The sequence below is a fragment of the Diaphorina citri genome, unplaced genomic scaffold (genome assembly GCF_000475195.1).
Source record: "Diaphorina citri unplaced genomic scaffold, Diaci psyllid genome assembly version 1.1 scaffold331, whole genome shotgun sequence".
NCBI classification, from domain to species: Eukaryota; Metazoa; Arthropoda; class Insecta; order Hemiptera; family Psyllidae; genus Diaphorina; species Diaphorina citri.
The window spans coordinates 192,883-206,748 of record NW_007377766.1 but is presented as its reverse complement, the minus strand read 5'-3'; the positions used below and the strand labels follow the sequence as shown (position 1 = coordinate 206,748).

Here is a 13,866-nt window from a genome sequence, read left to right as displayed (position 1 = left end):
ACACGTTCCTCCCCCTCCCTCTCCCTCTCCTCAAAGAATTCATGATAATACATAATTCAATTCATATCTCCCCACCCCCCTTCCTCCTCCCCTCCACTTTTTCTCTCTTCTTCCCCTACTTTTCCCCCTCTTCTCCTCCATCCTCGTTCTATACTTCTTCTTCTTCTATGAGAAGAAAAACACACTTCTAAGTTCTCACGAAATATTTCAACTGTGCTCACACGTAGGTTTCCTATTATTTACAAACGAGAGAGAGGGAGAGAGAAAGACTTCTATGAGAAGAAAAACACACTTCTAAGTTCTCACGAAATATTTCAACTGTGCTCACACGTAGGTTTCCTATTATTTACAAACGAGGGAGAGGGAGAGAGAAAGAAAGGGGAGAGAAGGAGGGAGAGAGAAAGTGAGAGGCGAGATATGGCTCTTTGCCCTTAAGAGGGGGAGAAATATTTCTTTGTTTTATTCTGCAATAATAGAATTTTATTCAATTTCTTCTCTTTCTCTCTCTCCCTCTCCCCCCCCCTCTCTCCCTCTCTCTCTCCCCTTCTCTTCCTACTCCTGTCCAGCATAGCATATAGATAAGTTATTACTATTATTATCTAACGAAATTATTTTTTAGGATGAAGAAGGAGAGGAGAAGAGGGAGGAGTAGGAAAAAATGTGAATAGAGTCAGTAGAGAGAAAACAAGCAGAAGGACAGAAGAATGCAAGAATCATTGGAAGAAAAAGAAGGAATAAGAAGAAAAACAAGAAGCAAAAGAACGAAAACTAGAAAGCTGGAAAGGAAGAAAGAAGAAGAAAAAATATAGAACAGAGAGACTTGTGAACTAGTATGGTTTCCTATTTCCTATTATCTAATATATCTAACGAAATTATTTTTTAGGATGAAGAAGGAGAGGAGAAGAGGGAGGAGTAGGAAAAAATGTGAATAGAGTCAGTAGAGAGAAAAATAAAGCAGAAGGACGGAAGAAAACGAGAAGAATGCAAGAATCATTGGAAGAAAAAGAAGGAATAAGAAGAAAAACAAGAAGCAAAAAAAACGAAAACTAGAAAGCTGGAAAGGAAGAAAGAAGAAAAATATAGAACAGAGAGACTTGTGAACTAGTATGGTTTCCTATTATCTATTAAGGTGCGTCCACACGATATCGACTGAAGTCAGCTCCCATGGCGTAGTGGTCACTGCGGGCACAGAACTTCTTCGCTGCTCGGTGAAATAACTGGAAAATCTTTGTAATTTCAAAGTTGATGATCCAAGACTTGATGTCTTTATTTTCTATTCTCTGTTTGCCTGGACTACGATTGTTGTTTGAATCCACCTTCATAAAGTTGAAGAATATAATTGTTTTCAGATTCGTTCTTGGAACGGCTAGTTTTCTCTGTCCTCGACCAAAAAGGAGTATCCTGTTATCTCTCTTCGATTTCGGGACGACCGACGCGATGAGACCTAGTTAGAGTTCCCTCTACAAAACCTTTTACTGCAATAATTATCTTATGTGATTATTAGGACATTAGAGGGCTCAGTGTGAGCAGAAGACGCTTGTGGTCCGACGGGCGCCAAACAAGAGTCCATTAATAAAAAAAATATGGGAGAGATGGAATTTACATTGATAATCAAATTCCATTTAATATTTAAAACTTCTTTTTTTAGAAATGACAAAAAAATAAGCTAGAGAGTTTTTAAAAAGAAGAATAATATCTTGAAATATTTCAATACTAACCCAATTCAGCCCAAACCCCGCCTTTTAGGTTTCAATATCCATAAAACGCACAAAATCAGATGTAGGTATATGAATTCAATTTGTATGATCGCCTGAAAAAAGGGTTTGTGTATGCAATGTGGTATGTACTTAAATGTACAGTGTGTATCAGGAACTTTGGAATCCCCGCATTGTTCAAAATTATACAAACGGATGCTCGCGGGTTAATTGTAAATCTGAAAAACAACAAAGACATTAATGCAAATAGATTAAATTTCCAAGTTTTCAGGCAGGGCGGGGTGGAGCGGTGGATTTTAGAACATTCTATGCTATGGATCATCGAACTGTATTTTGTCAAATCTGACAACCCCTTCCCTTCTTCCTCCATCCTTGCAGAAGTGAAATATGAAAATTGTTTCCCAGTGCGAAATGTAAACTGCGTCTCTTGGTGTATTAAGAGACGAAGATTTATCTTACTTAAGAGAGAGAGAGAGAGAAAAGGAGGGAGGGACAGAAAGAAAACGGGTAGTAAAAAAATTGAAATATCTCATTATAATGATATCTACGAAGCTAGAGTATTGAGTCCTCAATTCATTCGAGCTTTCTTTATCTCTCGAGTTTTATCTCTCTCTCGTATATCCTAAGCTCTTTCTTTCCTGTCAATATATTCTATTCTTTCTCAATTCTTTACATTCCATTTCAATATGTCACGCTCTTTGTGTTGAAATACAAAATGTGATCAAGTTCAAAGGTCAGTATAAATCAAATGAATTACAGGATATAGCATTTTACTTGTTACCTTATATCAAATGGATTACATGATATAACGTTGTAAGTTACCTTATGCTTAGCTGTCCCCATGTTCCATGAGGGTGTGTCACATGTTCATTTGTTCACAACTTTATTTTTTTAACATCAAACCCCTGGAATCCAACCCCATGGCTTGGATCTGACTGTTTTTCTGGAATTTGTCAGCTATAGTTTAGGTTTAAGTAAGTAAATAACTTCAAAATAAATCACAAGAAAAAAAGAACAGAAATTTTCCAAGTTGTTTCAACTGAGATCTTCTTCTCATGTGGAAAGTTGCAGCTTGGGTTCATTTCATCACATCTCAACTTAAGTGTCTTTCAGAGAGATAAAAAAAAGCTAGCATATAGTCATGTACGTGTATGTACCGATATATTAACTTGATGAAATGTATAGGTATCCAGTTTTCTTTCCCTCTGTAAAAGAGAGGAAAAAAAAATGCTAGAAAGTTTGAAGAACAAGAAAAGCAAAAGGAAAGTATAATAAAAGAGGAAGTCAAAAGTATTGAGGATGTCAGGAAACACCACCAAAAGGTTTCGGCAAAGTTTTTTTTTGTCAACAATAAATCAGGATAAATGTCTCGGCCGATATTTACTACGATAAACTTTTTTCCCTGTCATATTTCATCTGCTTATCGTTTTGGATTACCGGAATCTGATTTCTGAATTTTCTGACTGCTCCTAGTGTGTTGGGCCGGTCACACATCAAGAGTTATCTGATGGAATTTTCCCCCAGAGGTAGAACAATTTCATGTTGACTTGGTGCTTGGTCTATTTGTGTACGTGTTTCATGTATGTATTTACTTCCATGTTCGGTCAAAAACTCCAAGATTTCGACGATTTAACTCTATTGGAATATGTATGTACATCAATTTGTAGATGGATCTCAAAGTTTTTTGTCGACACAATATTGAGGTTATACAGTTATGTATGTTGAGGTAGAAACACACTACTATCACGTGATAGACGTCACGTGACGTTATTGTCTGATTTACCCTGTATATTGACTGGGGCTGAGAGAATTTTCAGTCTCGTCTGTATTATTCTGCACTGTACTGAAGTACTTCATTCTTCATTGGACAGTACGTACTTTTGAAGTATTTTCTATTCCATTATACCTTTATGAACTGAATTATTTATGTCCTGGTACTTTGACAGTAAATAGATCACTAGTGTGACGTCATAAAACAAGTAGAACAGTTGGACACGTGGTAGTGTTGGTATATTGACTATTTGCATATGCCTTTCCACTTCCAAATATCTACTCATCCAGAGACTAACAGGTACTGTTAATACAAAATATTATACCTGCCCCGTATTTCTATGTTACGGATACTCGCTTACGCTTACATTCTGTATATTATAGCAAATGTTTGAAAACTTTATAAATAATGTAATTTGACGGCAAAAGTGTATGGGTACCCACAGGTAAGTGGATAGATATTGATAAAACTCTCAACTTGGACATTTGACATCTTGGAGACAATCATATAATTCGATTATCTTTTGCTTTTCAATCCAATCTCAAATCCTTGTTTGCTCTAAAAGCTAAAAGCCCCCCCAAAGCCTTTTTCTCCGAAATCTTTCAAAGTTATCATGCCTCTCAACTTTCAAACTTTGGATTTATAACCTTTTGGTCTTTCTTACATTTGTTTTGTCCTTTTTTTTCCTTTTCTCATTTTATTTTAATAAAATTATTTCTTACAATGTACTAATCTTTCAAAGTTATCATGCCTCTCAACTTTCAAACTTTGGATTTATAACCTTTTGGTCTTTCTTACATTTGTTTTGTCCTTTTTTTCCTTTTCTCATTTTATTTTAATAAAATTATTTCTTACAATGTACCTACATTTGAATCTGAAGAAATTCCTGCTGTTCCGTGATGCATGTTACTCTACATTTCAGATCCTCCTAAACCAGTGTTCACTGCGAAATCCAATAGGCAGTAGGTAGGTACCAACTTTGATATTGACTGTCTAAGTACCTATTGACGATTTTTTTTTTTTTAACTTATTTATCACTCGTAATATTTTTTCCTAAATAAAAATGATTATGTAATATTTAGGTATCGTATGAAATTAACTTTCACCTATCAAATGTCGAAGTTTGAAGGAAAGGAAAGAGTGACTACAGAAAACAAGTCATATTTTTATTTTATAGTTTTTTTTTTTTTTTTTTTTTTTTTTTTTACTTATTTATCACTCGTAATATTTTTTCCTAAATAAAAATGATTATGTAATATGTAGGTATCGTATGAAATTAACTTTCACCTATCATATGTCGAAGTTTGAAGGAAAGGAAAGAGTGACTACAGGAAGATGACGAGAGATTATTTTGTCCGGGAAAATGAATTTATTTAATATTCATGCGATACACATGAGAGTTTCAGATATTATTTATGAAATCTGAAAGCTCACATTATTTTGTCCGGGAAAATGAATTTATTTAATATTCATGCGATACACATGAGAGTTTCAGATATTATTCATGAAATCTGAAAGCTCACATTACCTCGCATATCCCGTTCTGAATTCCCTACTGTATTGTTTTGTTCGTTTTGATGAGAAAATGTCCAACCGGTTGGATACGATAGAGAATTTATATCTGGGATCAAATCCTTTCATCTGTGACTTGTGTGATGTCGGCTCCATGGTAAGCAGAGTGAATATTAGTGACGCGTTCAAGACTGCCCTCTGTTTGGTAGTGCGTCTGCCTTGTAAGCGCTAGGCCGCGGGTTCGATTCCCGCCCGGGGCGGATTTTATCCTGATGGGATAATGTTCGTCCACGGAATGGCTGACTTTCCTCCTATCCTGTCTTCCTTCTCTCTTCGATTTCGGGACGATAAGACCCTAGCAGTTACAGTTCCCTCTGTCAATTTCTTTGATTTACACAGGGCAGTATTTCTTAAACTCACCTGGAATGACTGATAACTCTCTGTGGAAAAACCATCAGAATATAGAGTTAGACAGAAAGTAGATGGTTTATGAATGAGACGAGAGTTACAGAGGTGAAAAACTAGAGATCCTAGTCATACAGGGGAAAAGAAAGAGAAGGAGACCTTTATTTATTTAATTATTTTGACAGAAAATTCGTCTGAAATGTCCACCCCGGTACTACAGTGCATTTCTTCAGGGTGGACATTTCTTACAAAAGGCGGAAGGAGGCGTTAGATGGGAGGTTATGGAGATGTGGAATAAGGAAGGGTAACGCTGAGCCTTAATAAAATTGAGAAAAGATGCAGTAAAAGATTAAAGAAGTGGAGGAGGAGGAGGAGAAGAAAAGAAGAATCGAATTGAATTTAATGAGATACCTTTAGAACCCCTGTTTTAGATTGTAGAACTAGAAAGGGGTCTCAATCCTCCCCAATGGGGTAGGTAGGTACTAGGTACTTATACACATCTTGATTTTCCTCTAGGATAATAGTCTTTGTCTGCCATAATTTTCATGTGGTCATACCCACCCACCCACCTTTATTTTTTCTTTATTTCTCTCCTCTCTTCATCCACACCCTTCTCTATTTCTGCCATTCCCTCTTCCCCTTCCTTCCTTCGCACTTCATTTAACAACTTCCTTAAAAGAATAAAATTCCTAGCTGACAAATAATAGGGCACAGAACTTCTTCGCTGCTCGGTGAAATAACTGGAAAATCTTTGTAATTTCAAAGTTGATGATCCAAGACTTGATGTCTTTATTTCTTATCTTAACGAGTTCTATTCTCTGTTTGCTGGTGGTACGATTGTCGTTTGAACCGACCTTCATAAAGTTGAAGAATAAATTGTTTTTAGGTTCGTTCTTGGAACGGCTAGTTTTCTCTGTCCTCGACCAAAAAGGATTATCCTATAATCTCTTCGATTTCGGGACGACGGACGCGATGAGACCTAGTTAGAGTTCCCTCTATAAAACCTTTTAATGCAATAATTATCTTATAGCATTAATAGGACATTAGAGGGCTCAGTGTGAGCAGAAGACGTTTGTGGTCCGACGGGCGCTAAACAATAGTCCATTAATAATAATAATAAAAAAAAATGGAAAGTAAAAATATGCGAGAGATGGAATTTACATTGATTTTCATGTCCAAGTTGAAAAGTTTGGATCTCAGCTATAACGATATCGTTGAAATCAATCCGGAGATCTTCAAAGATATTCAGGTAAGCTTAAACTCCCACTCATTGAATGAAGAAGTTCTGAGACACTTGAGGGACGAATGTGTGTGTTCTATTCGTAGACATCTACTCGAGAGTTGATTTTATAGGTCTGCTTCTGACAGTATGGAATTTATCTCCAATATAAAGAGTGAAATATACTCTACTAGAAAGGGGACTCAATCCCTCCAATGGGGTAGGTACTAGGTACTTATACACAACTTGATTTTCCTCAGGCATTATAGTCTTTGTCTGCCATAATTTTCGTGTGGTCATACCCACCCACCTTTATTTTTTCTTTATTCCTCTCCTCTCTTCATCCACATTCTTCTCCATTTCTGCCATTCTCTCTTCCCCCTCCTTCCTTCGCACTTCATTTAACAACTTCCTTAGAAGAATAAAATTCCTAACTGACAAATAATAGGGCACAGAACTTCTTCGCTGCTCGGTGAAATAACTGGAAAATCTTTGTAATTTCAAAGTTGATGATCCAAGACTTGATGTCTTTATTTCTTATCTTAACGAGTTCTATTCTCTGTTTGCCGGGACTACGATTGTTGTTTGAATCCACCTTCATAAAGTTGAAGAATATAATTGTTTTTAGGTTCGTTCTTGGAACGGCTAGTTTTTTCTGTCCTCCAAAAGAGGATTACCCTGTTATCCATCTCTCTTCGATTTCATGACGACCGACACGTTGAGACCTACATTTATTTCCAAATTAAATTGAAAACCCTTAAAAAAGCAATAATTAAATAATCCTATAGGATTAATAGGACTTTAGGGGGCTTAGTGTAAGCAGAAGAGCTGAAGGCGCTTGTGGTCCGACAGGCGCCAAACAATAGTCCACTAAAAAAAATATACGAGAAATGGAATTTACATTGATTTTCAAATTCCATTTAATATTTAAAACTTCTTTTTTAGAAATGACAAAAAATAAGCTAGAGAATTTTAAAAAGAAGAATAATATCTTGAAATATTTCAATATTAACCCTGTACATCCCAAACGCCCAAACCCCTGGACGTTAAACACCTTTTAGATTTCATATCCATAAAACAAAAGAGTGAATTTTAAGTTTAGTAGGTACTGAATTCAATTTGTATGATCGCCTGAAAATGATTTGTGTATGCAATGTGGTATGCTCCACCGTACAGTCCCTGATTGAAAATATCAAAATCTCAATCAAGTGTGTATCAGGAACTTTGAAATCCCCAAATTGTTCATTATTCCCAAACGGATGCTCGCGGGTTAGTTGTAAATCTGAAAAACAACAAAGACATTAATGCAAATAGATTAAGTTTCCAGGCAGGACGGGGTGGAGCGGTGGATTCTAGAACATTCTATGGATCATCGAACTGTATTTTGTCAAATCTGACAACCTCTAGCTAGAGAGTTTTTAAAAAGAAGAATAATATCTTGAAATATTTCAATACTAACCCAATTCAGCCCAAACCCCGCCTTTTAGGTTTCATATCCATAAATCCATAAAACATACAAAAGACTCAAACACGATTCACGATTGTCAAAATCAGATGTAGGTATATGAATTCAATTTGTATGATCGCCTGATAAAGATTTGTGTATGCAATGTGGTATGTACTTAAATGTACAAACACTACAAACGTACAGTGTGTATCGGGAACTTTGGAATCCCCGAATTGTTCAAAATTATACAAACGGATGCTCGCGGGTTAGTTGGAAATCTGAAAAACAACAAAGACATTAATGCAAATAGATTAAATTTCCAAGTTTCCAGGCAGGGCGGGGTGGAGCGGTGGATTTTAGAACATTCTATGGATCATCGAACTGTATTTTGTCAAATCTGACAACCTCTCCCCTTCCCTCCTTCCTCCATCCTTGCAGAAGTGAAATATGAAAATTGTTTCCCAGTGCGAAATGTAAACTGCGTCTCTTGGTGTATTAAGAGACGACGATTTATCTTACTTAAGAGAGAGAGAGAGAGAGAAAAGGAGGGAGGGACAGAAAGAAAACGGGTAGTAAAAAAATTGAAATATCTCATATTTTGTCCGGGAAAATGAATTTATTTAATATTCATGCGATACACATGAGAGTTTCAGATATTATTCATGAAATCTGAAAGCTCACATTGCCTCGCATATCCCGTTCTGAATTCCCTACTGTATTGTTTTGTTTCAGGATACAACCATGCTGTTCCAAGTGACCATCTTCCTGTACCTCCTTCACTCGAGTGCCAGTGTTATGTGTCCCTACATGTGTGAGTGTGCTCTTGATGATCGAGGCAGGTACGAGATAGTCTGCCGTCGTGGAGACATGGCCAATCCAATACCCATTGGTCAAATGGATTTGGGGACAGAAGTACTCAAGATAGTTCCATCCGAAGAGAACCCCAATCACCTAACCATCGGACCCATCTTCCAGCAATTCCAGCACCTAGAGGAACTTCATATTACCAACTCCTTCATTCCAGCAATTGGATTCCATCCATTCTGGGGAGTGCCTAGTCTGCGCTATTTGAACTTGACCCACAACAACATCACCTCTCTACTCGACTATAACTTCAAGGGAATGATGAATCTACAAGAGCTCTACTTGGACTTCAACAAGATTGAATCCATTCCCAGCAGTGTATTCATGCATCTGTCAGATCTGAGAGTTCTCTCACTTGCTCACAATCGCATCAGCAAGCTGGCACCACGCTTGTTTCTGAAGCTGTCCAAGTTGAAAAGTTTGGATCTCAGCTATAACGATATCGTTGAAATCAATCCGGAGATCTTCAAAGATATTCAGGTAAGCTTTAAACTCTCACTCATTGAATGAAGAAGTTCTGAGACACTTGAGGGACGAATGTGTGTGTTCTATTCGTAGACATTTACTCGAGAGTTGATTTTATAGGTCTGCTTCTGACAGTATGGAATTTATCTCCAATATAAAGAGTGAAAGAAATTCTTTACAGAAAAGAAAACAGAAAACGCTCAAGTGAGAATGAGAGAGAGGGGAATAGAGAAAGGGAGAGAGAAAGAACGAAGGGCAATGGTCATTTGGAAAAAGCGTTAAGCTTTGCGGATTACAATAGTGTTGGATATGTTGTCAACTTGTCAAGATAAGAAATCCGTTGAGTGATTGAGGATGCAGAGTGAGCTTGGAAAGTATTAGCAGTTAGTAGGCTATACTTTATATCACTACCCCTACGATATTTAGGCCCGGTTTCTGACAAGACGAAACTCGAGAGTTTGAGCTCACTAACCGCGGAGTTTGCAAAAAGTGCGTTTCTAACAATATACTTCTCCGAAATTCCGCAATTTTAGCGCTAGTGTCGTTGTTGATTTTGAACTACGCGTTTGTTCCTCGGTTAGGACCTAAACCGAGGAGTTTCATTTCCATTTGTTTACATTTTGAGTTTTGATTGTGTGATTTTTTTTTTTTTTTACTTTCTATTACCCTTATTTTTTTATTGGATAGGTACTTGTGTTTTATTCACCGACTCGAGTTTCGCCTAGTTTTTAGGCTTCTTCTGGGCAACTGACTATTGGGTTGTTGTTGTTGCTGATATTTATTTATTTATTTATTATTATTATTATTATTATTATTATTATTATTATTATTATTATTATTATTATTATTATTATTATTATTATTATTATTATTATTATTATTATTATTATTATTATTATTATTATTATTATTATTATTATTATTATTATTATTATTATTATTATTATTATTATTATTATTATTATTATTATTATTATTATTATTATTATTATTATTATTATTATTATTATTATTATTATTATTATTATTATTATTATTATTATTATTATTATTATTATTATTATTATTATTATTATTATTATTATTATTATTATTATTAAACGCTCAAGTGAGAATGAGAGAGAGGGGAATAGAGAAAGGGAGAGAGAAAGAACGAAGGGCAATGGTCATTTGGAAAAAGCGTTAAGCTTTGCGGATTACAATAGTGTTGGATATGTTGTCAACTTGTCAAGATAAGAAATCCGTTCAGTGATTGAGGATTCAGAGTGAGCTTGGAAAGTATTAACACATTAGCAGTTAGCAGGCTATACTTTATATCACTACCCCTACGATATTTAGTAACCCCCGGTCTACAATCCCATGTTAAGGTAGGTGTTTATATCTGAAAAAGTGAGAATGTTCGGAGACCGTTCGGGTCTAGTCTCCGAGAATGCTCAGAGGTTAACAAACACTTTCTCATAGGATTGTAGACCTCGGAGCTCGGGAAGGTGGAAAGAGGAGTGAAATCAAAAGGAACTTCTAAAATGATCATTACGAGGATTTAGAAATTAGATCAGATCAATGGGATTTCCGTTATGTTCTGCTCTGCTTCCCCAATCCTCACTAATGATGAAGAAGTGTCAGCATTGTCAGCAATCTTTGAGGGAAAGGACAATATATGAAATGTTGAACAATGGACTTGGATTTAGAAAGACAAAATAATAATTATTGTTTTGTTCCGAAAGGACACTCATTAGTAGAATAAAGCTTTCAGTGGTGAGTGCATCTATATTTTGCGGCTCATAGATAATGTCTCACTTGAGCCTTTTTTCCCTCGAATTTTCTACTGATGATGTGGTTTCTATTTTTTTGGAGTTTTAGGGTCCCCTCAAGAAGAGTTATGCAAATAATTAAATATAGTTTGTTTTATTCGGACACATAAGTAGGTATAGATTGAGTCTCAAACAAATAATTTGGTTAGGGCTTCCTATGTTTCAAATAATTTATGTCGTCGCTGGGATTCGAACCTCAATCCCTATGCAACTAGACCACTGGGATTCAACTATCCGAAATAACGTAATAGAACCACATGAGCCGCTTTGAAGTAGCCATAAGAGACGACATTGGTTATTTGGCACAGAGAAAATATTGTGGAGAAGAAGGAAGGAAAAGAAGAAAAATGTCCGGGATAAAGTTTCGTTGAATTTTCTACTTTCATTAATTATGATTTATGACTTTTGAGAATTGAAAAAAAAAAAGAAAAAAAAATCCATACTCGCAGACAAGAAAGAAAATGGGGAGACCAAAGTAAGAAAGGGGGGGGGAGAAATATGTCGAAGTTTTGAATTTGTCTTGTTTGGTTTTTCAACACTTTTCATTCTTCCTATTTTATTGTACAATGGTTTCGTATCCTGTTTCACGTGACGTCTTTTCTTATTCATGTTTCTGTTTCTATTTCAGGAGCTGAAAACATTCAAATGTAGATCATGTGGACTGGAGAATATCAACCCTATGATGTACAGTATCCTGGCAGATTTAATCTATCTTGATCTGGGGTACAATCAGCTCAAATATCTTCTAGCGGATGAACTGGAAGATCTAAAGAAGTTGGAAACTCTATTGTTGGATGGAAATCACTTCCCTGTGATTCTGGAGAAATCGTTTAGCTCTCAATTCAAGTTACAAGTTCTGTGCTTGAAAAGGAATCGTTTGGCTAAAGTAACAACCACAGCGTTCACAAACCTGACTAATCTCATTGAGTTAGACATCAGCTATAACAAATTGGACAGGTTGGAAGTCGCCTCGTTTGATCCCATTGAAAATTCTCTGAGAGATTTGAAGATCAGCGGTAATAATATCCAACTATCTGATGTCAAAAATGTCCTAGACAAGTTGGTCAAATTAAAAGCCTTGTCTATAGCAGATATGAATTATACAGACATCCCCAAAGGATTGTTCAAAATGAATCCTCACTTGCAATTCCTGAATCTCTCTGGAAATAACTTGCAAGATATTCATAACTTACTGTATCAGAGTAATATCAAGTTAACTCACTTGGACTTGTCCCGCAACAAGTTCAAAGGTTTTGATGAGAAATCTTATATTATGTCCGAACCCAAGAACATACATAAAGCTGCCAAAAACAGTTTCGCCCTCCAATCATCGATGGGAAAAAATGCCGAATATGCTGTTTTTATTGCTTCCTCCTCTATATCTTATTTATTGGAAGCTCTGTTGACTTGAATCACTAGTGGGGTATGGGTTTTTGAAGGTCCGTTTGTTTCCACGGTTCTACTACATAGTTAAGTAGATGGTTTATTTTACCTAGCTTTGATATCATCTACAAGTTAAAAGATTTATAAATTTATAAACACCCACTTGTAAAAAGCAGACTTACCAAGGATTATAATTTACTAACTGAACATGAATTAAATGCCTGGAACTAAAACCTCTCGTTAAAAACATGGAAGTTTTTTTCGTTTGTTCAATGAGATTACAAAACGAGGTACGGTATAGTCTATCCCGTTCAAGAGGTATTCTAGTATTTAGTACATATTTCAGATTCCTAGTCATTATATGCAAAACGAGGTACGGTATAGTCTATCCCGTTCAAGAGGTATTCTAGTATTTAGTACATATTTCAGATTCCTAGTCATTATAAATAAGTGATTACTATCAGCTAGGGGAAGGTTTGGGGAATGTTCACTAATGGACGGAATACAATAAGTTTCCAACGTGGCTGAAATCTTATATTATGTCCGAACCCAAGAACATACATAAAGCTGCCAAAAACAGTTTCGCCCTCCAATCATCGATGGGAAAAAAATGCCGAATATGCTGTTTTTATTGCTTCCTCCTCTATATCTTATTTATTGGAAGCTCTGTTGACTTGAATCACTAGTGGGGTAAGGGTTTTTGAAGGTCCGTTTGTTTCCACGGTTCTACTAGTTAAGTAGATGGTTTATTTTACCTAGCTTTGATATCTACAAGTTAAAAGATTTATAAATTTATAAACATCCACTTGTAAAAAGCAGACTTACCAAGGATTATAATTTACCAACTGAACATGAATTAAATGCCTGGAACTAAAACCTCTCGTTAAAAACATGGAAGTTTTTTTCGTTCGTTCAATGAGATTACAAAACGAGGTATAAGCTTTGCGGATTACAATAGTGTTGGATATGTTGTCAACTTGTCAAGATAAGAAATCCGTTCAGTGATTGAGGATTCAGAGTGAGCTTGAAAAGTATTAGCAGATAGCAGGCTATACTTTATATCACTACCCCTACGATATTTAGTAACCCCCGGTCTACAATCCCATGTTAAGGTATGCTTTGCGGATTACAATAGTGTTGGATATGTTGTCAACTTGTCAAGATAAGAAATCCGTTCAGTGATTGAGGATTCAGAGTGAGCTTGGAAAGTATTAACACATTAGCAGTTAGCAGGCTATACTTTATATCACTACCCCTACGATATTTAGTAACCC

General features: G+C 35.9%; 1 protein-coding gene across 1 annotated transcript; it reads left to right on the top strand.

Annotated features, from left to right (window-relative positions):
• Positions 1 to 4,390: 4,390 nt before the first annotated feature.
• On the top strand, positions 4,391 to 12,620 carry LOC103507652 (insulin-like growth factor-binding protein complex acid labile subunit). The gene is made up of 3 exons (XM_008472152.2): positions 4,391 to 4,452; positions 8,802 to 9,413; positions 11,838 to 12,620. The coding sequence occupies exons 2-3, from the start codon at positions 8,811 to 8,813 to the stop codon at positions 12,618 to 12,620; spliced, it is 1,386 nt and encodes a 461-aa protein (XP_008470374.1). The 5' UTR covers positions 4,391 to 4,452; positions 8,802 to 8,810.
• The last annotated feature ends 1,246 nt before the right edge of the window (positions 12,621 to 13,866 follow it).

What these genes read in the sequence shown, in the direction of transcription:
- LOC103507652 (XM_008472152.2), top strand. Translation starts at nt 8,811, where the DNA reads ATGCTGTTCCAAGTGACCATCTTCCTGTACCTCCTTCACTCGAGTGCC. An exon ending in AGATCTTCAAAGATATTCAG is followed by an intron (nt 9,414 to 11,837) that starts GTAAGCTTTAAA and finishes TTTCTATTTCAG; the next exon opens with GAGCTGAAAACATTCAAATG.